Source organism: Macrotis lagotis, chromosome X, assembly GCF_037893015.1.
Source record: "Macrotis lagotis isolate mMagLag1 chromosome X, bilby.v1.9.chrom.fasta, whole genome shotgun sequence".
NCBI classification, from domain to species: domain Eukaryota; kingdom Metazoa; phylum Chordata; class Mammalia; order Peramelemorphia; family Peramelidae; genus Macrotis; species Macrotis lagotis.
Genome location: NC_133666.1, coordinates 368,381,632 through 368,408,239, shown reverse-complemented (window position 1 = coordinate 368,408,239; position 26,608 = coordinate 368,381,632). Strand labels below are relative to the sequence as shown.

General features: G+C 33.6%; 1 protein-coding gene and 1 pseudogene across 1 annotated transcript; one reads left to right on the top strand and one right to left on the bottom strand.

Moving 5' to 3' along the window:
* The first annotated feature begins 2,503 nt into the window (after positions 1 to 2,503).
* On the top strand, positions 2,504 to 4,253 carry LOC141502238 (T-complex protein 1 subunit delta-like; annotated as a pseudogene).
* Positions 4,254 to 4,436: 183 nt separating this feature from the next.
* On the bottom strand, positions 4,437 to 4,899 carry LOC141499131 (large ribosomal subunit protein uL24-like). Its single transcript, XM_074202026.1, has one exon. It carries the CDS (start codon positions 4,872 to 4,874, stop codon positions 4,437 to 4,439), a length of 438 nt encoding a protein of 145 aa, XP_074058127.1. The 5' UTR covers positions 4,875 to 4,899.
* Between the last annotated feature and the right edge of the window lie 21,709 nt (positions 4,900 to 26,608).

Here is a 26,608-nt window from a genome sequence, read left to right as displayed (position 1 = left end):
TAAGACATGAATACATAGGTTCATAGGTCTAGATCTGGAAGGGATCTCAAAAGCCATCTATCTACTTCAACTATCTCAGGTAATAAAAATAGTTGTATTAAATATTTTATAGTGTACTAAAGTTAATGAAACATTTAATATAGATTAAATAATACGATTCTCATAACAATCCTGAAAGGTAATTACTATTATTATCTATTTTATAAGTGAAGAATCTGAGGCCCAGGAAAGGTAAAGGATTTGATTAAAGGTCACATGGTAATTAACATCAGAACTCAGTTCCCCTCACTTCAGGACAAGTGACTTTTCCCATTGTACCCCATATAATTATAACATAGAATAACAAAAGAATTACAAGTTATAGAACAAAGAGTGGGAAAGTGATTATGGGGTTTGATTACTAGAGGAGATAGCATTTGTGTCAGACTCAAGGACTGGAATGGAGGACAAAGAATTCATCAGGTAAAAAGAAAGATATTCTGGTCATAGATAAATAGCCTGTACAAAGGACTGCAATATGAGAGGATAGTCAGAATATTTTCAGGATACAGAAATTTATCCAGCTTAGCTAGAATTTAGAGTATATAACAGAGAATAGCATAAAGCTGAAAGTATTAATGTGGTCAATTTCCACAGAATCTTAACTTCCAAAGAGTATAAACTTTCCTCTATAGGTAATAAAATTCAACTAAAAATTTTTAAAAGTTTAAACTTAAAACCAACTTTCAGATTCCATCAGTTTCCACCATAATGTCATTCTCCACAAGATTTTTAGATGAATAAATTTATTATATTTATGGATTATTAGTTTAATAAAATGTGAATTATGAATCAAAATTATGAAATATGAAATATTGACTAAGTAGCACAATAAAACATTTAACTTGGAGTCAAAAGGCTTGAATTACTATCCAGCCTCAGACAGCTACTATTTGGGAAAACCTGAGCAAGTCTCAAAGTTCTCTATGCCTCACTTTCATTATCATTATAAAAACTAGAAATAATAATAGAAAATATCTCCATAAGTTTTTTGTGAGGATAAAATTAGATAATATTTAAATCCTAAGAAAATCACAGTATTGCACATTAGCTAGCTATTAGTTTTGCAACTTGTTCTTCCTCCAAAGAAAAATGAAAATCAGGTTTTTCTTTAAATTAAATGTTACTTCTTAATGACCGCAAGTCAACTTTCATTCTTTCATATTAATTCCACTTCCTGAATTAAGAAAGAAATAAAATCTAGTATAAACAAGCATAATAAAATAAAACAAATTCTTCAATATCCATACTCAAAAAAATTGCTTCATTTTGCATTGAATTCTTCACCACTCTATCAAGAGTTAGCATAGCATTTCTTGATAACATATTTTATGATTAATTTTCAAACAACACAAAACCTGGCATATAGTGAATTCTTAAAATATTTATAGATTAATTAGAATAATGATTATTAATATAATTATTAATATCAAGGCTTCTACTTTTTTCAAAGTTACTTGGCTAGAATATATTTACTTTACTCTGTGTACATTTTTTCCTACTTCTCTTTTTAATCTACAACAATTTATATGTTTCTCAATTTTCTCTGAAATAATACTTTTCATAATTTCTTTTGTTTTTCTATTATTTTATTTTATTTTCCAATTACATATAAAGATAGTCTTCAAGATTCATCCATTTGCAAGTGTATGGGTTTCACATTTTTTTACCACCTTCCCTCCCTCTTCTGGTGGTAAACAATTTATAAAAGCTGTACATGTACAATTTTGTTTAATATATTTCCACATTAGTCATGTTGTGAAAGAGGAATTAAAACTAGAGAGAAAAACCATGAGAAAGAAAGAAAAAATACATAAAAGAAATTTTGAAAAGTGAATATAATATGTTTTGCTCTGAATTCAATCTCCATAGTTTTTTCTCTGCTTGTGGATGGCATTTCCCTTAACAAGTTTCTCAAGATTGTCCTTGATTGCTGAATTGCTGAGTGGAACTGGATCCATCATAGACGATCATCTCACAGTGTTGTTGGTAATTTGTACAATGTTCTCTTGGTTCTGTTCACTTCATTTAGCAAGAGTTCATGCTAGTCTTTCCATTTTTCTTTAAAGTCCAGTCACTCAGGAATTGTACAGAACAATAGTTCTTCATAATATTCATATAGCATTACTTGTTTAGCAGTTTCCTAATTGATGGGCATGGCTTCAGTTTCCAATTTTTTTTGCCACTACAAAAGAGCTACTATAAATATCTTTTAACATATGTGACTTTCCCCAGTTTTTTTATGACCTCTTTAGGATATAGACCTAGAAATGATATTGCTGAATCAAAGGCTATGCCAAATTGTATTGCCCTTTAGACATAGTTTCAAACTGTTTTCAAGAATGAATGAATCAGGACTCTTTCTAGAAGCTTTGTCGCAGACAATTAGTCCGTGGGTCAAACACAATCCGCATCCATCCAGGACTTTTAAGTCATCACAGAGACACACTAAGTCTCATTAATCATGCCAGAGAATATGGGTCGGGTCCCAGGAACAATGGGTCTGCTAAAGGTCCAGGCAATGGGGGTGGGTCACTTACCAGCATTGGGACAAATCAGCCCAGATCCATTTCATCAACATCTCTGTAATCAAAGCAGTTACAGATGCTATCAGAACTAGCCTTGGAATGAAAGGAATGGACAAAATGATTTAATCTGGAAAAGGTGATGTGACCATTACCAATGATGGTGCTACAATTTTGAAGCATTGAAAAGCCAGGATGTTGGTAGAACTCTTTAAAGCTCAAGATGTTAAAGCCCACATCTTTTGTTATTATTGCTGGATCTCTTTTGGCTTCCTGTACCAAACTTCTTCCAAAGGGGATTCCCCCAACCGTCATTTAGGGTTCATTCTGAAAAGCTTTGGATAGAAGTGTTGAAGATTCAACAAAAATGGCACAGCAAGTGGAACTGAGTTACAGAGAAAGATTACTAAATATTGAGACCACTTCATTAAACTTAAAGGTTGTATCTCAGTACTCAAGCCTTCTTTCTCCAATGAGTGAAGTTTTTGTCATGAAAGTGACTGATCCACCAACAGTGACTAGCAAAATCTTCCAGACATTAAAATAGCTAAGAACCTTGAAGGGACAATTGATGAGTGAACTGATGGAAGGATTGTTTCTGACACAGAAGGAGGCAAATATTGGCATAAATATAGTTGAGAAAATTATGATTGGTATTATTCAGTTTTGTTTATCTGCTCCTAAAAACAAACATGAATAATCAGATTGTAGATTCTGACTACAATCAGATGGGCAAAGTATTGTGAAAAAAAGAGAGCTTATATTCTCAATTTAGTAAAACGAATTAAGAAATCTGGTTGTAATATAATACTAATACAGAAATCTATTCTGAGGGATGCTCTTAGTGATCCTGCATTACATTTCCTAAACAAAATGATGATTATAGTACTTAAGGATATTGAAAGACAGGGTAGCTAGGTGGTGCAGTAGATAGAGCACCAGGCCTGGAGTCAGGAGGACCTGAGTTCAAATGAGGGAGGCTTTAGACACTTAATAATTATGTAGAAAGTCACTTGGGCAAGTCACTTAACCCCATTGCCTTGCAAAAACCAAAAAAAAAAAAGTGGGGGGGGTGTCAAAAGAGAAGACATTGAATTGGAACCAAACCAGTTGCCTTTGTTGGCCAGTTCTCTCCTGAAATGTTTGACTCTGCTGAGTTAGCTGAGGAGGTCAGTTTAAAATTCTGGCAAACTGCTCAAAATCACAGGTTATGCAAGCCCTGGAAAGACACTTACTATTGTTGTTCATGGATCTAACAAATTGGTGACTGAAGAAGCTGAATGTTCAATTCATGATGCTTTATGTATTATTCGCTGTTTAGTTAAAAAGAGAACACTGATTGAAGGAGGTGGTGTGCCAGAGATAGAGCTGGCCCTGCTTTTAACTGAATATTCACACACTTTGAGTCAGAAGAAGTCATACTGTGTTTTTGTACATGCTATGGAAGTTATTCTATCTACTCTGGCTGAAAATGGAGGCCTTAATCCCATTTCTACTGCAACAGAATTAAGAAATCGTCATGCTCAAAGGGAGACCACTGCAAGGATAAATGTCAAAAAAAGGGGAATTTCCAACATTTTAAAGGATCTAGTAGTTCAACCTTTGTGGGTATCAGTCAGTGCTCTGGCCCTAGCTACTGAAATGGTCAGAAGCACTCTCAAGATTAATGATGTGGTGAATACTCAGTAATCTTGTTGACTTATTGCATCTGTCTGATACAGTCATATTGTACAGCTGTGGTGGAAGAATACTTAGTAGTAGAAGACTGTTTTCTGAGTTCTTATATCTGGGCATCCAGTTGTTATCCATTTGAAAAATGTTGCTATATTTTTTTTGTTAATTATAGCAATTTAATTTCAGCCATATTAATTTTTATTCTTGCATTTTCTCGATAGTTTCTTCCTTATATTTGCCCTTTTCTTTTCCTGCTTGGCGGGATTTGGCTTTTCGTTCAAGGATCTTTTTGCGATCTTTGTCCAGTTTTAGCCTTGTGATAACCACCTTGCTGGGATAAATGCCCACATGGACAGTTGTTCCATTAGCCTTCTCATGCTGTACACGCTCAGTGTAGATTATATATTTCTTTCTGTAAACTTGGACTACCTTGTCAATTTGCTGTCCTTTGTAGTGTCCTCGAATAACCTGGACTTCATCATCTTTCCAAATGGGCATGGAGTGGACGTTGTACTTCTGTCTCAGCTCCTTAGAAAGAGGAGAAGACATAATTTTCCTCCAAATGTGGGAAGGGGCATTGAAATGCCTCTTGCGGTTCTTGCTTCGGTCAGAGGTCACAAAAGGATTGAACTTCATTTTGACCTCAGGGACACTGCGGAAGAGAAAAAAAAAAGAAAGTGTTGCTACATTCTAATAAAAATAGTAAATATTTGATTTCAAGAAATAAAAAAGAATGACTGAATAAGGGAGCAACTCCATCAACAATGTATTAACGTCCAGACTTCCGGCCAAGATGGTAAAAAGAAGACAGGCACAGTTCAAAAGTCTCCTGAACCCTTCCCCATCTATCACATGAAACAAACCTCTTAAAAGAAAACTGACCCACAAAACCCAGAAAGAAAAGCCAGGAGAGGAAAATCTACCACAGGATTTGTCTACGGCAGCAACTTTGGCTGAATTCGGGCAGGTGAGTCTGGGCTCAGAGGGAGGATCAGCAGCCAATCAGTTAGATTAGTAGCTGAATTGGAACCAGGAGTCTGAGAGCCTGAGAGCTAGACTTGCTGGATCAGCAGTGGGGCTGGATGGCAGGGGCTTGAGTCTAAAAAACATTACCTCCTTAAAAAGGGGGACAGGAAAGTGACAGGAGGAGAGAAGGGATTGAATGGGGTAAATCTCATTACACTAAGAGGTACAAAAAAACCTATGGGAATATAGGGGAAGAAGGGAGCAGATGAGAAACACCTGCATCTCCTTCTCATCAGACTTGGCTTAAAGTCAACCTACACATACTCAGTTAATTTATAAATATCCAACCTTTCAAGTATTAAAAGGGGAAAAGGGGAGGGGAGGATGGAGAAAGGGAAGGGGAGAAGGGGGGAAAGGGGGAAATAACAAGAGGAAGGGAAGGGAAAAGGGAAAGGGGAAAGAAAGGGGAGGGGTGATATAGTAGGGCAAACACACTGAAGGGGTTGGTATTCAGAAACAAAATACTGGGGAATATGGATAAGGGGGGAAGGGGGAAATACAAACAGAGGAAAGATAGCATGGAAGGCAATAAAGAATTAGTAATCATAACCTTGAATGTGAGTGGGATGAACTCTCCCTTAAAAAGTAAGCAAATAGCAGAGTAGATTAAAAGCCAGAATCCTACAATATGCTGCTTACAAGAAACTCATTTGAAGCAAAGAAATACATATAGAGTAAAGGTAAAAGATTGTAGCAAAATATATTTTGCTTCAGCTGAAGGAAAAAGCAGGGGTAGCAATCCTTATCTCAGACAAAGAAGCCGGAAAAATAGATAGTATTAAAAGAGATAAGGAAGGAAATTTTATCCCCCTAAAAGGTAACATAGAAAATAAAGTCATTTCAATACTGAATATGTATGCACCCAGGGGCATAGCATGCAAATTCTTAGAGGAGAAGCTGAAAGAACTACAGGAAGACATAGAGTGCAAAACTCTACTAGTGGGGGACCTCAACCTTCTACTCTCAGATCTAGATAAATTGAATCATAAAATAAACAAGAAAGAATTAAAGGAGGTAAATAGATTGTTAGAAAAATTAGATATGGTAGACTTATGAAGGCAACTGAATCGGGATAGAAAGGAATATACCTTTTTCTCTGCAGTACATGGAACTTATACAAAAACTGACCATGTACTAGGACATAAAAAACTAATGATGAACTGCAGAAAGGCAGAAATAGTGAATATATCTTTCTCAGATCACAATGCAATAAAAGTCATATGCAATACTGGGCCAAGGATATATAGACCCAGAACAAATTGGAAATTGAATAACCTCATTTTAAAAAATAAGTGAACCAAAAAACAATTTATACAAAGAATTAACAATTTTATCCTAGATAATGATAATAATGAAACAACATACCAAAATCTATGGGATTCATTCAAAGTGACTCTCAGGGTATATATGATAGCTCTAAATGCTTACATGAATAAATTGGAGAAAGAGGAAATCAATGAACTAAACATGCAACCAAAAAAATTAGAGAAAAAACAAATCAAAAATCCCTAATGAAATACCAAATTAGAAATTCTAAAAATTAAAGGAGAAATTAATGAAATCGAAAGCAAAAATAACCTATTGAATTAATAAATAAAACCAAAAGTTGGTATTATGAAAATACCAATAAAATTGATAAACCTGTGGTCAATTTGATCAAAAAAAAGAAAGAAGAAAACCAAATTGCTAGTATCATAAATGAAAAAGGTGAACTCACCACCAATGAGGAGGAAATTAAAGTAATAATTCAAAATTATTTTGCCCAACTCTATGCCAATAAATTTGATAATCTAAAGTGAAATGGATGAATATTTACAAAAATACAAGTTGCCCAGGTTAAATGAAGATGAGATTAAATACCTAAACAACCCAATCTCAGAAAAAGAAATTCAACAAGCCATCATTGAACTCCCTAAAAAATATCTCCAGGGCCTGATGGATTCACAAGTGAATTCTACCAAACACTTAAGGAACAATAGGTTCCAATTCTATATAAACTCTTTGGAAAAATAGGGAAAGATGGAACTCTGCCTAACTCTTTCTATGAAACCAATATGGTGCTGTTACCTAAACCAGGAAGGGTTAAAACAGAGAAAGAAAATTACAGAACTATTTCCCTGATGAATATAGATGCAAAAACCTTAAATAAAATCTTAGCAAAATGATTACAAGTTATCACTAGGATAATACATTATGATCAAGTAGGATTTATTCCAGGAATGCAGGGTTGGTTCAATATTAGGGAAAGTGTTAGTATACTCAATTATATCAACAACAAACCTATCAGAAACCATATGATCATATCAATAGATGCTGAAAAAGCTTTTGACAAAATACAGCATCCATTCCTATTAAAAACACTAGAGAGTATAGGAATAAATGGACTTTTCCTTAAAATAATTAGCAGTATCTATCTGAAACCATCAACAAGCATCATACTCAATGTGGAGAGGCTAGAGGCATTCCCAATAAGATCAGGGGTGAAACAAGGGTACCCATTATCACCACTACTATTCAATAGCAATTAGAGAAGAAAAAGAAATTGAAGGAATTAGAATTGGGAAGGAAGAGACAAAACTCTCACTCTTTGCAGATGACATGATGGTCTACTTAGAGAATCCCAAGAAATCATCCAAAAAAACTACTGGAAACAATTAGCAATTTTAGCAAAGTTGCAGGTTATAAAATAAACCCTCATAAGTCCTGAATTTTTCTATATATGTCTAGCAAGAAACAGCAGGAAAAGCTAGAAAGAGAAATCCCATTCAAAGTAACCTCAGACAATATAAAATACAGGGGATTCAATTTGCCAGGACAGACTCAGAATCTTTTTGAAAACAATTATAAAACACTTCTCACACAAATTAAAGCAGATTTAAATAACTGGGTAAATATCAACTGCTCATGGATAGGTAGAGCTAATATAATAAAAATGACAAATCTAAACTAAACAAAACTAAACTAAAACAATTCTAAACTAAACTATCTGCTTAGTGCCCTACCAATCAAAATTCCAAAAAATTACTTTAACGAATTAGAAAAAATTGTAAGTAAATTCATATGGAGAAATAAAAATTCAAGAATTGCCAGGAGTTTAATGAAAAAAAAGTGCAAAAGAAGGTGGCTTAGCCCTAACTGATCTAAAATTATATTATAAAGCATCAGTCATCAAAACTGTTTGGTATTGGCTAAGAAATAGAGTGGTGGACCAGTGGAATAGGCTGGGTTTAAAAGCAGGAGATGATTATAGTAATCTGCAGTTCGATAAACCCAAAGAGTCCAGCCATTGGGATAAAAACTCCCTCTTTGATAAAAACTGCTGCGATAATTGGAATTTAGTATGGAAGAAACTTAGATTAGACCAACACCTAACACCTTTTACCAAGATAAGATCTGAATGGTTACAGGATTTAGACATAAAAAACAATACTATAAGCAAATTAGAAGATCAAGTACTAGATTACATGTCAAATCTATGGAAAGGGGAGCAGTTTATGACTAAAGAAGAGTTGGAGGACATCACCAAAAACCAATTAGATGCTATCGATTACATTAAATTAAAAAGCTTTTGCACAACCACTGTAACCAAGATCAAAAGAAATGTAGTAAATTGGGAAACAATCTTTACAACTAATGATTATGACAAAGGACTCATTTCTAAAATATACAGAGAACTGAGTCATATTTTTAAAACAAAAAGCCATTCCCCAATTGACAAATGGTCAAAGGATATACAATTTACAGATGAGGAGATCAAAGCAATCCATAGCCATATGAAAAAATGCTCTAAATCATTAATTATTAGAGAAATGCAAATTAAAGTTTCTTTGAGGTACCACCTCACGCTTCTCAGATTGGCCAATATGACCAGAAAGGATAATGATCATTGTTGGAAGGGATGTGGGAAATCTGGGACACTATTACACTGTTGGTGGACCTGTGAACTCATCCAACCCTTCTGGAGAGCTATTTGGAACTATGCCCAAAGGGCAACAAAAATGTGCATACCCTTTGATCCAGCAATACGACTGCTGGGTCTATTTCCTGAAGAGATGAAGAAAAAGGGTAAAAACATTACTTGTACAAAAATATTTATAGCAGCCCTGTTTGTTTGTGGTGGCAAAGAATTGGACATCAAGTAAATGTCCTTCAATTGGGGAATGGCTTAGCAAACTGTGCTATATGTATTTCATGGAATACTATTGTTCTATTAGAAACCAGGAGGGATGGTAATTCCGGGAAGCCTGGAGGGATTTGCATGAACTGATGCTGAGTGAGATGAGCGGAATAAGAAAAACACCGTTCACCCTAACAGCAACATAGGAGTGATGATCAACCTTGAAGGACTTGCTCATTCCATCACTGCCACAATCGGGAGCAGTTTTGGGTTGTCCATAAAGGAGAGTGCCATCTGTATCCAGTTAAGGAGCTGTGGAGTTTGAACAAATTTCAAGGACTATTCTCTTTAATTTAGAAAAAAACCATATCTTATTGTCTTATTTTGTTACCTCTTAGAATTCTTGTCTCTTTTCTAAGGATATTATTTCTCTATCATCACACACAGTTTGGATCAAGGTACAACATGGAAACTAAGTAAAAACTGACAGATTGATTTCCATGGGGGGGGCGGAAGGAAGGTAAAATTGGGGGAAAATTGTAAAACTCAAATAATATCTTTAATAAAAATTAATTTTAAAAAGCAATGCATTAATGTCTCAATTTTTCAACATTCTCTCCAAAATTGGTCATTTTCATTTTTTTGTCATCTGAGTGTATATGATGGGTGTGAGGTAGTACCTCAGTGTTGTTTAAATGTGTATTTATCTGATCAATAATTATTAGGAGCATGTTTTATCACTATAAATAGCTTTGATTTCTTCATCTGAAAACTGCCTGTTCATACCTTTTGACTATTTATCAATTGAAGAATTGAATTAAAATTTCATAAATTGGATTTAGTTCTCTACATATTTTAAAAATGAAAGCCTAGTTGTTAAAATTGTTTCCCAACTTAATGAATTCCTTCTAATCCTGAATGGATTGGTTTTATTTCTACAAAAATTTTATAATGTATGTGAATCTCTTGTTTGGTCATAAATTTCTCCCCTCTTCATAAATTCAATAGATAGAGTATTTCTTGTTCTCTTATTTGGTCTATGGTATCATCCCTTAGGTCTCAATTCTGAAAACATTTCAAACTTATTTTAATATAAGTGGTGAGATGTGGGTCAAAGCCCGGATTTGCCATTCTATCCACCAGTGTCACAATGTCTTTGGCTTTATCAATTGGGAGATTACTATAATTATTTATTTCTGTTTCTTTTTTACCTAATAAAATCCAGTGATCCATTTCTCTGTTTCTTAGATAATACCAGTCAGTTTTGATGACTGCCACTTTATAATATAGCTGCATATCTGGTAAAGATAGATCACCTTCCTTTGCATATGTTTTATTAATTCCCATGATTTTCTTGATTTTTTCTTACTCCAAGATGATGTTGTTATTATTTTTTCTTTCTCTGTAGAAGTTTTTGGTAATGTTGTATGGCTCTGAGTAATTGATTTAATTTGTGTTGCATTATCATTCTTAGTAGCTCACCCTAACCATAAACAATTGACATTTTCCCAATTATGTAGATCTGATTTTATTTGTGTGAGAAATATTTTGTAATTGTGTTCACAAAGTTTCTGGGTTTGTCTTGTTAAATAGATTTCCAAATATTTTATGCTATCTACTGCTACACTTAATGGAATTTTTCTTTTTGTTTCTTGCTCTTGGACTCCTTTTGTCCATTTATAGAAATGCTGATAATTTATGTGAATTTATTTTATATCCTATTATTTTACTGAAGTTGTCAATTGTTTCAAGATGTTCTTTTTAGCTGATTTTCTAGGGTTACCTATGTGTACTATCATATAAGAATCAAAGGGTGATTCTTTTTCCTTCATTGCCTGTTGAAATCCCTTCAAATTATTTATCTTATTATTGCTTTTCATACTTTCCTCTGGATATTGACTTAGAAATGGAATTGCTTGATCAAAGGGAATGAATAGCTTTATTACATATTGCTCTCCAGAAAGGTTGAATTTATTCACAACTCCACCAACATTGCATCAATTTCCCAATTCTCCCACAACCTCTCCAACAATGATCATTTTCCTTTTTTATCATCTAAACCAATCTAATAGGTGTGAGAAGATATCTCAGTTATTTTAATTTGCATTTCTCTAATGAAGAATGATTTGAAGTATTTTTTCATGTGATTGCACTGACATTAAATTCTTCATTAGAAAGTTGTCTATTCATATCCTTTGACCATTTATCAACTGGGGAATGACTTGTGATCTTCTAAGGTTGATGCAATTCTCTATATATTTTAGAAATGAGACCTTTAGCAGAACTCCTGGTTGTGAAGATTGTTTCCCAGGTCTGACTTTCCTTCTAATTTTCACAGTATTGATATTATTAGTGCAAAAACATTTTAATTTAGTCAAAATCATTCATTTTGCAGTTTATAATGTGCTCTAATTCTTGTTTGTTCATGAATGTATCCCTTTCCCATAGATCAGATCAGTATATCTATACTATTTTTGGTGTATTAATTTATCTATGGTGTCACTCTTTATAACTAAACCCTGTGCCCATTTGGACCTTATTCTGGTATAGGGTGTGATTTGTGGATATATGCTTAGTTTCTGCCAAACTATTTCCCCGTTTTCCCAAAAATTTTTGTCAAATAGTGAGTTCTTATCTCAGATACTGATGTCTTTGGATTTGTTAAATAGTATATTGCTATAGTTGTTTACTATAGTTTCCTTTGAACCTATCCTAATCCATTGATTCATTACAATAATTCTTAACCAGTATCAAGGAGTTTTGATCACTACTGCTTTATAGTAGAGTTTTAGATCTAGTACAGCTGAGCCACCTTCTTTTGCATTTTTTTCATCAGTTCCCATGCTGATCTTGCCCTCTTGTTGCTACAGATGAATTTTGTTACTATTTATTCTACCTCAGTAAAGTGGTTATTTGATAGTTTGATTGGTATGGCACTGAATAAGTAATATGAATTGGTAGAATTTTCATTTTTATTATATTAGCTGGACCTAACCATGAGCATTTGACAGTTTCCCAATTATTAGATCTGATTTTATTTGGGTGAGGAGATCTTTATAAATGTGTTCATACAATTTCTGGGTTTTTTCTTGGGAGGTGTATTCCTAAGTATTTAATGTTGTCTACAGTTATATTAAGTGTAATTTCTCTTTCCATCTCTTGCTCTTGGGCTTTAGTATTCATTTATAGAAATGCTGATGATTTATGTGGGTTTATTTTATACCCTGCTATTTTGCTGAATTTGGTAACTGTTTTAAGGAGTCTTTTAGATGATTTTCTCCAGTTTTCTAGGTATATCCTCATATCATCTACAAAGAGGGAAAATTTTGCTTCCTCATTGCCAATTCTGATTACTTAAATTTCTTTTTCTCCTCTAATTGATACTACTAGCATTTCTAATACTCTATTGAACAGTAGGGGTGATAATGGTCATCTTTCTTTCACCCCTATATTTACTAAAATGCTCTGAGTTTATTCCCATTAAATATAGTATTTGTTGATAGTTTTAGATAGAAATTATTCATTGGTTTAAGGAAAACTCCATTAATTCATAAACTTATTAGTGTTTTAAATAGGAATGGATGTAATATTTTATCAAGGGCTTTTTCAGCATCTAATGAGAAAATCATATGATTTCTGATGGTTTTGCTATTGATATGTTTAATTATGTTGAGTGTTTTCCTAATGTTGAAACATCGCTGCCTTGCCTGGTATATATCTAATCTGATAATAGTGCATTATCCTGGCCATAATATGCTGTAGTCTCATGGCTAAAATTGTATTTAATATTTTTACATCAATATTAATTAGGTAGTTTGGTCTATAATTTTCTTTGCCTGTTTTGGTTCTTCCTAGTTTAGCATCAGCACTATATTGGTGTCATAAAAGGAGTTTTGGCAGAATTCCTTCCTCTCCTATTTTTAAAAATAGTTCATGGGGTGGCTAGGTGGCGGAGTAGATAAAGCACCGGTCTTGGAGTCAGGAGTACTTGAGTTCAAATCCGGTCTCAGACATTTAATAATTACCTAGCTGTGTGGCCTTGGGCAAGCCACTTAACCCCATTTGCCTTGCAAAAAAACCCCTAAAAATAGTTCATGTAGAATAGGAATAAATTGTTCCTTAAGTGTTTGGTAGAATTTACTTCAAATACAACTGGAGCTGAAGACTTTTTCTTAGGGAATTTATTGATGGTTTCTTCAATTTCTTTTTCTGAAATGGGGTTTTTGAAGTAATTTAGTTCCTCTTCTCTTAATTTGAGCAGTTTGCATTTTTGTAAATATTCATCCATTTCACTCAAGTTATCAAATTTATTGGTAAATAGTTCAGCAAAATATCTCCAAATTATCTCTTTAATCTCCTCTTCACTGGTTGTTAGTTTACCCTTTTAGTTTTTGATATTGATAATTTGGTTTTCTTCTTTCTTTTTTTATAGGCAGATTAATCAGAAGTTTGTTTTATTGGTTTTTTCATAAATCAACTCTAAGTTTTACCTATAAGATCAATGGCTTTATTGCTTTCCCTTTTATTAATCTCTCACCTGATTTTCAGAATTTCTAAATTTAGTATTTAATTGGAGAATTTTAATTTGTTCCTTTTCTTGTATTTTTAGTTCTATTCTTAATTCATTGATCTCTTCTTTCTCTATTTTATTCACATAGGCATTTAGAAATATAAAATTTCACTCAAACCTGCCTTGGCTGCATCCTATTAATTTTGGTATGATGTCTCATTATAATCATTTTGTGTATATATTTTTTTATTATTTTTATTATTTGCTATTTGATCCACCCATTATTTAAAATAAAGTTATTTAATTTCCAATTTTGGATTTATTTTTCCCTGACTCTTTATTACATGTAATTTTTATTGCAACATTGTCTGAGAAGTTTGTATTTATTATTTCTGCCTTTCTTTATTTGATTATAACATTTTTGTGCCCCCCTAGTTCATGGTCAATTTTGGTGAAGATGCCATGTCCCAAGAAAAAGGTATTTTCTTTTCTATCCACATTAAGTTTTCTTGAGAGAGCTATAATATCTTTTATTTTTAATATATTTTATTCTACCCCTTTTTAATTTATTTTTTTTTAATTTTCATCCTTTTGTACATGCATATTTACAAGTTACAAAATTTCCCTCTGCTCTCCTTCTCACCCCAATCCCCTCAGTAGGGAGCAGTCAGATTAGCATTTTGTATACTTATTTTTTTTACATATCTAAGTTTTCTAGGATTTCATTCACCTTCTTAACTTCCTTCTTCTTTATTTTGCTGTTAGATTTATCTAATTCTGAGTGAGGGAGATTTGGGTCTCCAATTACTAAAGTTTTACTATCTATTTCTCCTAATTCACTCAACTTTTCCTCTAGGAATCTGAATGCGATACCACTAGAAGCATACATGTTTAATAATGATATAGCTTCATTACCAATGGTTCCTTCTGTGTGGAATAAAAATCCACTTTAAAAAATATAGGGACAGGGATGGCTAGGTAGTGTAGTGGATAAAGCACCGGCCTTGGAGTCAGGAATACCTGGGTTCAAATCCAGTCTCAGACACTTAATAATTACCTAGCTGTGTGGCCTTGGGCAAGCCACTTAACCCCATTTGCCTTGCAAAAATCTACAAAAAACAATATAGGGCCTCAGGGGCAGCTAGGTGGCACAGTGAATAGGCACTGATGCTGGGGTCAGGAGTACCTGAGTTCAAATCTGGCCTCAGACATTTAATAATTACCTAGTTGTGTGGCCCTGGGCAAGTCACTTAACCCCATTGCTTGCACAAAAACAAACCCTAAAAAAAAATATAGGGACTCCTCTGAACAACAACAAAAAAAAAGAAAGTATAATTTGACTTTTCTCAAGAAAAGTGCACACTACAATTCTCACAATTGTGCAGATCAAGTTGCTGCTGCAAATTGACAGCCAAGAAAGATTGTATGGCCTAAAGCAATTCCCTCCTCCTCCCAATCGTCTTCAGAGTTACAATCTACTTGTAAAAATCTACCCCAGCAACAAAGAAAAGAATGAAAGCTTTTCATAAAACATTACCTCACCATCCAGATGGCGAGAATAACCTTCAGGATTATAACTATCTTATTGAAGTAACAGTCTAATTATCATCGAACAAGAGGAGTCTTATGAGCTTTGTTGGTATGTAGTTTTTCTCATGGGAACAGTCTACTGTTCTACCAGTTAAGATAGTTTTATCATCAAATAGTTGACTAGCAAGTTTTATCCGAAATAGTCCACTATTTCCCCCCTAAAAGAATTAGGAGGGTGCCTGGCTCGGAATGCAAGGTCTCTCTCCCTCTTTCTTCTAAGAATAGCCTAAGAGTAATAGTCTGTCTTTGTTTTAATGATTTTTAACCCTAACAGGATTTAATTAGGAATATTACCTCTTAAGAGGAAATATCCTACTCACTTTTAAAATGTAGTTTCTTTCTTTATCCCTTTTAATGAGATTGATTTTTGTTTTTACTTCTTCTGAGATTAGGACCTATAACACAGGTTTTTTTTTTTAACTTCAGCTGGGGCATAATATATTTTATGTCAGGAAATTCTGGAAGTTCTCTATTTCATTGAACATCCATACTTTTTTCCTGATGTATATGCTGAATTTTGCAGGGCAGTACATAGTACATTCTGGGTTGTAATCCCAGGTCCTTAGCTATCCAAAATATGTTATTTCAGTTCTTCTGCTCATTCAGTGTTGAGATTCATAGCTTCTCTGTTAGTCTGACTGTGTTCCCTTTGTATTTAAATTGTTTTCTTTTTGCTGTTTGCTATATTCTCTCCTTTATTTGAGGATTTTGGAATTTGAATATTACAGCCCTTGGAATGTTTATCCTGGGGATCTCTTTCTGGAGGAATTCTGTGGATGATTTCAATGGCTATATTGTTATCTTGTTCTAGTAGATTTGGGCAATTTTCTTTTATAATTTCCTGCATGATGATTTCCAGATACTTTTCTTTCTCCAGGTTTTCTAGTAGTCCAATGATTTGTAAATAGTCTCTCTAGGATATGTTTTCCAGGTCATTTGTTTTCCCTAGAAGATATCTTACATTTTTGTCAATTTCTTCAGACTTTTTTTGTTTCATTTTATGGGAATCTTGTAGTCTTGTAGATTTAATGGTTTCTAATTTTTCAATTCTAATTTTTAAGATTTTATATTCTTCAATTAGCTTCATTGTTTCCTTTGCCAGTTGATTATATTTACTTTAAAGGGAGTTGATTTCATTGGTCAACTTTTCATAATTTTCTTGTATGACTTTCATTTCTTTTTCCCATTTTTCTTCTTCCTCTCTTCCTAAGTTTTTAAAATTATTTTCTAAGCTCTTCTATGTACTTTTGGATTTGAATCCAATCCATAGACTGTTTTAATACTTCCCCATTAGTGATTTGTCATTGCTTTCTTCTTCAGACATGACATTGCTATCATCTTTTTTCTGTAAAGTAGTTTTCTATAGGGAGCACTCTTTTAGCTTTTTTTGTTCATATTTGTTGCTTTAGTTGTCCTCCTGTGGTATATGGAGTATAAATCTGAGTTTTTATTTTACTGAGGCTGAAGTCTGACCCTGGCTTGTTGCTGGCCAGGATTTTGCCTATGCAGTCCAGATCTTGCTTTTGCAGAGGCTTTTTTCCCCTTCTTTATGAGCAGGTTCTGTCTTAAAAGTGGATTGTTCCTGTCCCAGTTCTGTTTTTTATCGTGATGTTTTCAGAGTTAGGAATTTGTTTTGCATTGATAACCTCCCTGATGGCTTGTTATCAAGCTGCTGGGACCCATGTTATTATTTCACTGTGGGGACCTGGATTGTACTATGTCTAAAAGCTGGCTTTCCCCACTTACCCACCTGTGAGACTTTAGTTACCCTTTTCTCCTGAAGAGACAGACCTTCACTGAAGATCCTCCACGATGTCTCTTATTTAAAACTTCTTTGAATCTTCTCTTTTTCTTGGTGGGATCTGTAGGGTTAATATCAGAGTAGAGGCTTCATTTATCTTTGATAGGGAAAAGCTCCATGAGCATGTTAGCTTCATGCTGCCATCTTGGCTCTGCCCCAGAAATGGACCATTGCTTTTCAATGTTGTTAAAAAAAAAGTGTCAGCTTTAGGGGTGGCTAGGCAGTATAGTGGATAGAGCACTGATGCTGGAGTTAGGAGTACCTGAGTTCAAATTCGGCCTCAGAAACTTAATACTTACCTAGCTGTGTGGCATTGGGCAAGTCACTTAACCCCAATTGCCTTGCAAAAAAAAAAAACCTAAAAAAGTCAGCTTTAGCAATAAGAGAAGAAAAAGAAAATGAAAGAATTATAATTAGCAGTGAGAAAACAAAGTATTCACTATTTGCTGATGATATGATGGTACTTAGAGAAACCTAGAAAATAATGTAAAAAAGTACTTGAAACAATTAACTACTTCAGCAATTAACTACTTCAGTATATAAAATGAAACCACATATTTCATCAGCATTTCTATATGTGACCAACTAAACCCAAGGGCAAGAGATAGAAAGAGAAATTTCATTTAAAGTAATTGCAGACAACATAAAATTGTAGAGAAACACAGAAATTGTTTGCACACAATTGCAAAACACTTTTCACACAAATAAAGTTAGATTTGAACAATTTGAAAAACATCAATTGCTCAAGGTTAGGCCAAGCTAATATAATAGTAACAGAATTTATCTAGAGTAACAAATAGTCAAGAATATCAAAGACACTGATAAAAAAATGTTAAGGAAGATAACCTATCAGTATCAGATCTAAAATTTTGCTATAAAGTGACAGTCATCAAAACTGTTTGCACTGGGGGCGGCTACGTGGCGTAGTGGATAAAGCACCGGCCTTGGAGTCAGGAGTACCTGGGTTCAAATCCAGTCTCCAACATTTAATAATTACCTAGCTGTGTGGCCTTAGTCAAGCCACTTAACCCCGTTTGCCTTGCAAAAACCTAAAAAAAAACCTGTTTGTACTGGATAAGAAATAGAGTAATTAACCAGTGAATTAGAGTAAGTTAAAAAATAAAAAAGTAAGTAGTTAATTACTATAGTAATATGTTGTTTTACAAACCTAAAGACATTGGCTTCTGGGAAAAGAACTCACTATTCAACAGAAACTTTTGAGAAAATTGAAAAATAGTAAGTCAAAAACTAGACAGATCCACATCTCACACTCTATACCAAAATTAGGTCAAAATAGGTAAAGGATTTAGATATAAATAGATACCATAGACCATTTACCAGTTCAAGAAATACTCTGTCAGATCCACAGAAAGGGGAAAAACTAATAACTATACAAGAAATAGGGTACATTATAAAATACATAAAGGATGATTTTAACTATGTTAAACTGAAAAGTTTATGCACTAATAAAGTCAATGCTACCAATATTAGACAACAAACAGAAAATTGGGAAATAATTTTCACAGTCATGGATTCTGATGAAGGACTCGTTTCTAGAGAATTGAAGCAAAATTATTAGGTGACAAGTCTCTCACCAATTGATAAATGGTCAATAATATGGATAGGTAGTTTTCAAATGAATAAATTAAAATTATATATAATTGCAAGAAAAAATGTTCCAAATCAAATCATTATTGATTAAAGAAATTCAAATTAAAAAAATTCTCAGGTACCCCCTCATATCTATCAGATAGCTAAGTTGAGAAATGGAAAGAAATCAGTGCAGGAGAGATGTGGGAGGATTTGGGCATAATGCATTTTTTGGTGGACTTGTGAACTTATCTAACCTCCTGGAGAGCAATATTGAACTATGACCAAGAGAAATAAAACTGATCATACATTTGACCGATCAATACAAATACTAGGACTATGTTCAGAAAAAGTCATAAAAAATGAAAAAATTTCCACATGTTCCAAAATATTTGTAGTATTTCTTTTTAAGGGGCAAAGAATTAGAAATTGTGGGGATACCCTTCAATTGTGAAATGACTGAACAAGTTACGGTATATGATTATTATGGAGCATTATTGTTCTATAAGAAGCCATGAATGCTCCAACTCTAGAGAAGTTTGGAAAAATTACATGAATTGATGCTGAGCAAAGGGAGCAGAACCAAGAGGATATTTTACATATTAACAACAACATTGTGAGTTGATCAACCATGACAGATGCAGTTCCTCTCAGAAGTTCAGAGAAAAGTAAGAAATCTGGGTTATGGATAATGTCATCCACATCCAGATTAAAAAAAAGGAAAACAAAATACAAAAAAACACAGAACCTGAATGAAATGTAATCACTTTTTTAAATTTTCTTTTATGCTTTTCCTTCTTATTCTCTGGTTTTCTTTCTTTTTCCCCTAAACCTAATTTCTCTTACACAAAATGACTAATATGTAAACATGTTAAACACAAATGTTCATATACAATGTTTACTAGACAGTTTCCCACTGAGGGAAAGTGGGGGAAAGAGGTGGAAGAAAATTGTTTGGCTTATGAATATGCAATAGGATGAATGTTGAAAAACTTTTGTAATATGCAATTAGAAAATCAAAAATAAAATATCAATAAAAAGAATGAAGGACAAACAAGAGGACCATGACAGCAAAAAAAAAGTTTTCATGACTTGGAAATTAGTTGGATTTAAGACAGGCAAGACTGTGCAATACAGTCACCTGCCTCCCTTTCTCTTATGGAGTTATTTGAATACTAAGGCAAGATAATCATCAGGATGATTGGCCCTGGCTGCAGTGGAAGCTAAAGTCTAGGCAATACCCACTGAGGGAAAAAGTCATATAAGAAATGAATCAAAGAATGTTGTCATCTTATCAAAAAAAAATCAGTATGGTGGGGAAGACCTTCTGGGTCTTATGCTGCTATGAATTCTACTATTCAATTTTTTCTTAAATCAATGAGTTCAACATTCATATAATACAATAATTATTTGTCACAATCATATAGAGCATCTTCACAATCTCAAATTCTTTGCCACCATAAGAATAAATGCAGTAAATGTTTTAGAATATAGAGATTCTTTTCATTTTTATGCTTGTCACCTTTGCAAACAGATCAAGCAGGTGTACTGCTGGTCCAAAAATATAGACTGATTAAATATTAAGAAAACTATCATCATCACTGTCCATATAATTTAAAATAAAACTAGAAATTATATGAAATATATGGAAATAATATTCTGTTATCAATTCAGAAAAGAATTGCTAATTGCATTCACTCTGAATATATTAGGATCAAGACACACATTCGTAAATGATGATAGTAATTTAGTATTTGACTCCTTATTTGCAAAATTAACTTCAGAAGACATTAGCAAAGCACTCCAATATCCTTGCCTAGATGATGTCACAAAGAGTGGTTGGGCATTAACAAAAACAAAAATTCGTGAGCAATTGATAGTTTTTCAGTTGTTTAGATATGAAGTTGTTTATGTGAAGTATTTTATAATCATGATCATATTGTTCCTGGGTTAGTCTTGGCCGGTGGACTTCCAAGTATTTAATATTGTCTACCATCATTTTAATTGGAATATGTATTTCTATTTCATGCTAGCATATTTTATTAGTTATATATAGAAGTTTTGGGGATTTATATGGAATTATTTTCTATCCTGCAACTTGCTAAATTTATTAATTGGCTCAACTAGTTTTTCATTTGATTCTCCATATATGCTGTCATATCATCTGCAGAGTAATAGTTATGTTTCTTCTTTGCAAATTTGAATTCATTCATTTTTGTCTTCTCTTATTGCTATAACTAATATTCATAGTCCAATATTGAACAAATAGGCTTATTTTTATTACAAAGGATTCTAGTTTATCTACTTTACAGATAATGGTTGCTGATAATTTTAGATGGATACTATTTATAGGGGTTTTTTGGGGGGAGGTTAGGTTTTAGGCAAATGGGGTTATGTAGCTTGCCCAAGGCTACACAGCTAGGTAATTAAGTGTCTGACACCAGATTTGAACCCAGGTACTACTGACTCCAGGGCTGGTGCTTTATCCACTACGCCACCTAGCCACCCCTACTATTTATAGTGTTAAGGAAAGTCCCATTTTACCCTATGCTTTCTACTGTTTTTTAATAGGAATGAGTATTGTATTTTGACAAATGTTTATTCTGTATCTATTGAGGAAATCATATAATTTCTAGTTTTGTTTTAAATTATATGGACAGTGATGATGATAGTTTTCTTAATATTTAATCAGTCTATATTTTTTGACGAGCAGTACACCTGCTTGATCTGTTTTCAAAGGTGACTAGCATAGAAATGAAAAGAATCTCTATATTCTAAAATATTTACTGCAATTATTCTTATGGTGGCAAAGAATTTGAGATTGTTGAGATGCTCTATATGATTGTGACAAATAATTAGCGTATTATATGAATGTTGAACTCATTGATTTAAGAAAAAAATTGATAGTAGCATAAAATAAAAAAGACTAAAATAAACAGAACCAAGAAAATGTTTTACCAACTAAGAGCAATATTTAAGAACAACATACAGCAACTAGATCATTTTGAATATTATAAGCAAAATTGCTTCAAAGCAACTATAAGGAAAGACACTATCCACAAGCTAAGAAGGAACTGATAAATAGAAGTGTTTATAGAATGGTTTACTTTTTGTAAATATATAGGAATGTGTGTGTGTGTGTATGTGTGTGTGTGTGTGTGTGTGTGTGTTTAATGGTAACTATCTCCAGTGTGTAGGTATTAGGGAATTAAAGAAAGGGGAAAAAGTTATATGCTAACTATTACATGTTTAAAAGGAATAATAAGTTGTCCACAAAGGATTTGCAGTTTCCTGTGCAGTTATCTTTTTAATTATTCTGTTATGTAATATAAATATGTGTTTATTACATAAATTTTAAAGAACAAAACAAAAACTAAAAAATAAAATAACAAATTAAATTAAAACTAATAAAAATTAAAAATTAAATTTTATAAATTAAAATTTTAAACTAAAATCAAAAATGAAAAAAGTATATTTAGTCTATCAAATATTCCTGTAAAATTGTACCCACTCATAGTGCAGGATCTTTCTATTTTCATATAATATCCTTGTTGGTATTTTATTTAAATTTTTGGCATCAATATTCTTCTGGAAAGTGAGTTTTTGTTTTCTGATTCTGTTTATGGTCTTCCTGGATTAAATACCAGCATCATATTTATATTGTTAAAGGAACTTGGTAGGACTTCTTTGCCTAGTTTTATAAATAATTCCTCTAGTATTAAAATTAATTTTTCTTTATAACTCTTATATCTAAAATTATGATTGTAGTTCCACTTTCTGCTACTGTCAGAACTGGGAGTGATTTATTCTATTTCATAATTTCATAAATTTATTATCAGTTCATATATTCCCCTTGACAGCATCAGTTTTTTCAAACACAATGCTGCTAATTGTTTCCAAGACATATTCTTATAAAGCAGAATTATTTACCCCCCTTAAACCGTGTTATAAGAAACATGAACCTTATCAAGGATATAATATTCTTGGCAAAATATTGAACTCTGAACATGGATTGAGGAACACTTGAGTTCAAATCCAGACTCAGACACTATTAGTGTGGTCCTAGACAAGTTGCTTAATGTCTGTGCCCCTAAATTTCCTCAACTCTAAAATAGGGAAAATAATAACCTATGACTGATATGAAAATCAAATGAAGTAATATTTGTAAAGTACTTTGCAGAAAATTTGGCATATAACAGGTTCTTAATAAATATTTTCTTGTACTGAATAAATACTAATGAGTTAAAGCAATACATAACTTTTTAGATAAGAATACTCGAGTAGTAATCAGTGAAGTGGTATCAAAAGAGCAGATGATATTAATTTGGAATTTTTCCTGATTTAATTTTTTTCATTTATGTTCCTTTACATTTGAAGATGATCTTGAGTTGTTTAGATTTTATAATCTATGCAAGTTGAAAAGACAATATAAACAACTACACAAATACATAGCACAAAGCAAAAATGACAAGAAATTGAGTATTAAAATATTATATTGTTATCCCTAGGTTATAAAAGAAAGGATTAAAAGTTTTTCAAATCTTTTTAGTATGGCAAACCTAATGATGTAACTTCTTTGAATTTTTCCCTATATTTCTCTAATTATTTTTTAATTAACCTATTTCTTTAAATTTTCTACTATTCTAATATTTAAATCCTTTCCATTATTCCCTTCTGAAACTTCCACGAGTTTTTTTCTACATTATTTAAATGATGGAGTATGAAATCAGATGTAGTAATTTAGTAAACAGGTTTAGTTCTAATATTCACTTCAATATACTTAGTACATGTGTATATTTTGTTTCACTTGGAAGAAAAGGATGTTCCACTGATTTTGCTATTTCCACTGCTTCATATAGTTGCCATTAAATAGGAGATGTGTTCAATTTTTTATTCAAAAATAAAGTAGGGGCAGCTAGGTGGTGCAGTGGATAGAGAGCACCAGCCCTGGAGTAAGGAGGACCTTAGTTCAAATTCTGTCTCAGACACTTAATAATTACTAAGCTGTGTGATCTTGAGCAAGTCACTTAACACCATTGACTAGCAGAATAAATAAATAAATAAATAGATAGATAGATTGATAGATAGATAAATAAATAAATAAAAACAAAAAAATAAGTATTTTCACGCCTAATACAGGCATTTAGGGCATAGTGGATAGAACACTGGACCTACAGTCCAGAAGATCTGAGTTGAAATTAAACCTTTATATACTTACTAGCTATATGGTCCTGGGAAAGGCATATAACTTCTGTTTTCCTGAGTTTCATCAACTGTAAAATGAGCTTAATGATAGCACCTCCTTTGAAAAGTTCTGTGTTGATGAGACAAGATATTTTAGAAACTCACTTAGCAAAGAGACTGATACAAATTTGTTTAATAAAAGATTTCTTCCTTTCCTTTCCCAAAATTCTTATCCCCACTCCCATTCTGTAAAACTGTATGCTAAGACTTCTGGGCCAAGATGGCAGAGAGAAGACAGGGACTGTGTTAAGTGTTCCTCTTTCTCCTCAAAACTAACATGGAACAAAACCTCCTGACAGAAATTCAATCAACAAAACCCAGAAAGAGAAGGCAGGAGAGCACCTATCAACAAGCTCTGTCTTAGGGGAGCACTGGTGAATCGGGCCACAACAGCAGAGGGTCATCACCATCACGGGGACAGCAGCTGGGGAAAACAAGAGGACCAGCCTCAGCTTCAGAGACTTTGGTGAATGTCAGGTGAGAGATCCAACTTTAGCCACCAAATCTTTGGCCTGGGGGAAAGGAGCTACAGGAGGGTGAGTTCCAGCACAGAGAGTTTCAGAGCATGCCTGGAGAACAACCAGATGGGCCAGGGACCTGAGCTCCATACTTTCAACAGAGCCTTTTCCCCAGAAGGAACAATAAACAACCCTCCCCCCACATCTCCTCAGGCTCAGGTGTGGCCAGCAGAGTTCACTCAACAGAAAGATAGATTAACTCCCTCCCCCAGGACTCAGAACATTATTCAAGGTCAATTTAGACACTGATGGTGAGAGCTTCAAATACTCCAGAGGAAGCAAGCAGTGTTCCCACTGGTCAGTCTTTGGAATTACTAAACCAAGTGAACAAAGCCTCTAGGTTCTTCAAAAGCAAACCTCCGAGAGTCACCTGCACACCAGTCCCCCAACACAAGATCCTAGAACTATGAGGGAAGGCTAGCGAAAAGGAGGGCCCATAGAGAAATACTTGCATCAACATTAGGGGATTGAAGGGCCTGGAAGGAAATATTCTGAAGAGCAAGGGAGCTTGGAATGCAGCCAAGAATGAGCCTACTCTTCCAGGGGAAAAGATGGATATTTAACAAAATGAGAAACTTCCAACATTTCCTGATGAAAAGACCACAGTTAAAGAGAAAATTTGGACAACAAAGAGGAGGCTCAAGAGATACATGAAAAGGGTAAAAAAAGGGGGTAAAGAAAAATACTGTTATCCAATAAGATGAAACTGGCTTTATTCCCACTTGGGAGAAAGATTCTCATAACTCTTGAGAATTGTAAATCTATAAGAGAGACTATACTTAGCTAGAAGTGATAGACACTCGTAACTTTTCTATGACTCAGATAGAATGATTTCAGAATAATTCCTTCCTAAAAATGGGGACAGTAAGGACATGGGAGAGGATGGAGGAGATAGAATGGGATAAATCTCATTACATCAAGAAGTCCAAAAGGCCTACTGTAATACAGGGGAAGAAGGGAGGAGATGAGAACCACCGGAATCTTCATCTCATCAGACTTGGCTTAAAGTTAAATTACACACACATACAGTTAAGTTAAGAAACTTATCTTGCCTTTCAATAATTAAAAGGGGAAAAGGGGAGGAGGGAAACAAGGATGGGGAGAAAAAGCATAACTAACAAAAGGAAGGGAAGAAGGGCAAAAGGGAAATGGGAAAGAAAGGGGAGAAGGATTGATAAAGGAGGTCAAACACACTGAAGGTGGAGGTATTCCAAAACAAAACATTGGGGAATATGGATAAAGGGAATAAAAGTGAAAAATAAAACAGAAGGAAAGTGGCATGGAGGGCAGGAAAGAGTTAGTAATTATAACTTTGAATGTGAATGGGATGAACTCTCCCTTAAATGTAAGTGAATAGCAGAATGGATTAAAAACCAGAATGTGACAATATGCTGCTTACAAGAAAACCATTTGAAGCAGAGAAATACATTTAGAGTAAAGGTAAAAAGTTCGAGCAAAATATATTTTGCTTCACCTAAAGTGAAGAGAACCTAATGATCAATTGAAGAAAGGCAGAAATTGTGAATAGATATTTCTCAGATCATAATGCAATAAAAATCATATGCAATATTGTACCCAGGAGTTATAGACCCACAACTAATTGGAAAATAAATAACCTCTTTTAAAGAATGAGTTGATTAAGCAACAAATTATAGAAAGAATTATTTTTTTCATTCTAGACAATGACAATAATGGAACAACATACCCAAACCTATGGGAAGCTGCGGCTAGGTGGTGCAGTGGATAGAGCACCAACTCTGGTGTCAGGAGTACCTAAGTTCAAATCCTTCCTCAGACACGTAATAATTACCTAGCTGTGTGGTCTTGGGCAAGCCACTTAAACCCATTGCCTTGCAAAAACATAAAAAACCCTATGGGATTCACTCAAAGGAGCTGTAGGAGATAGCTCCTTAAATGTTTACATGAATCAATTAGAGAAAGAAGAAATAATGAACTAAATATGCATCTAAAAAT

Bases quoted from the DNA above. Each gene is read 5' to 3' on its own strand.
- LOC141499131 (XM_074202026.1), bottom strand. From the start codon at position 4,874: ATGAAGTTCAATCCTTTTGTGACCTCTGACCGAAGCAAGAACCGCAAG.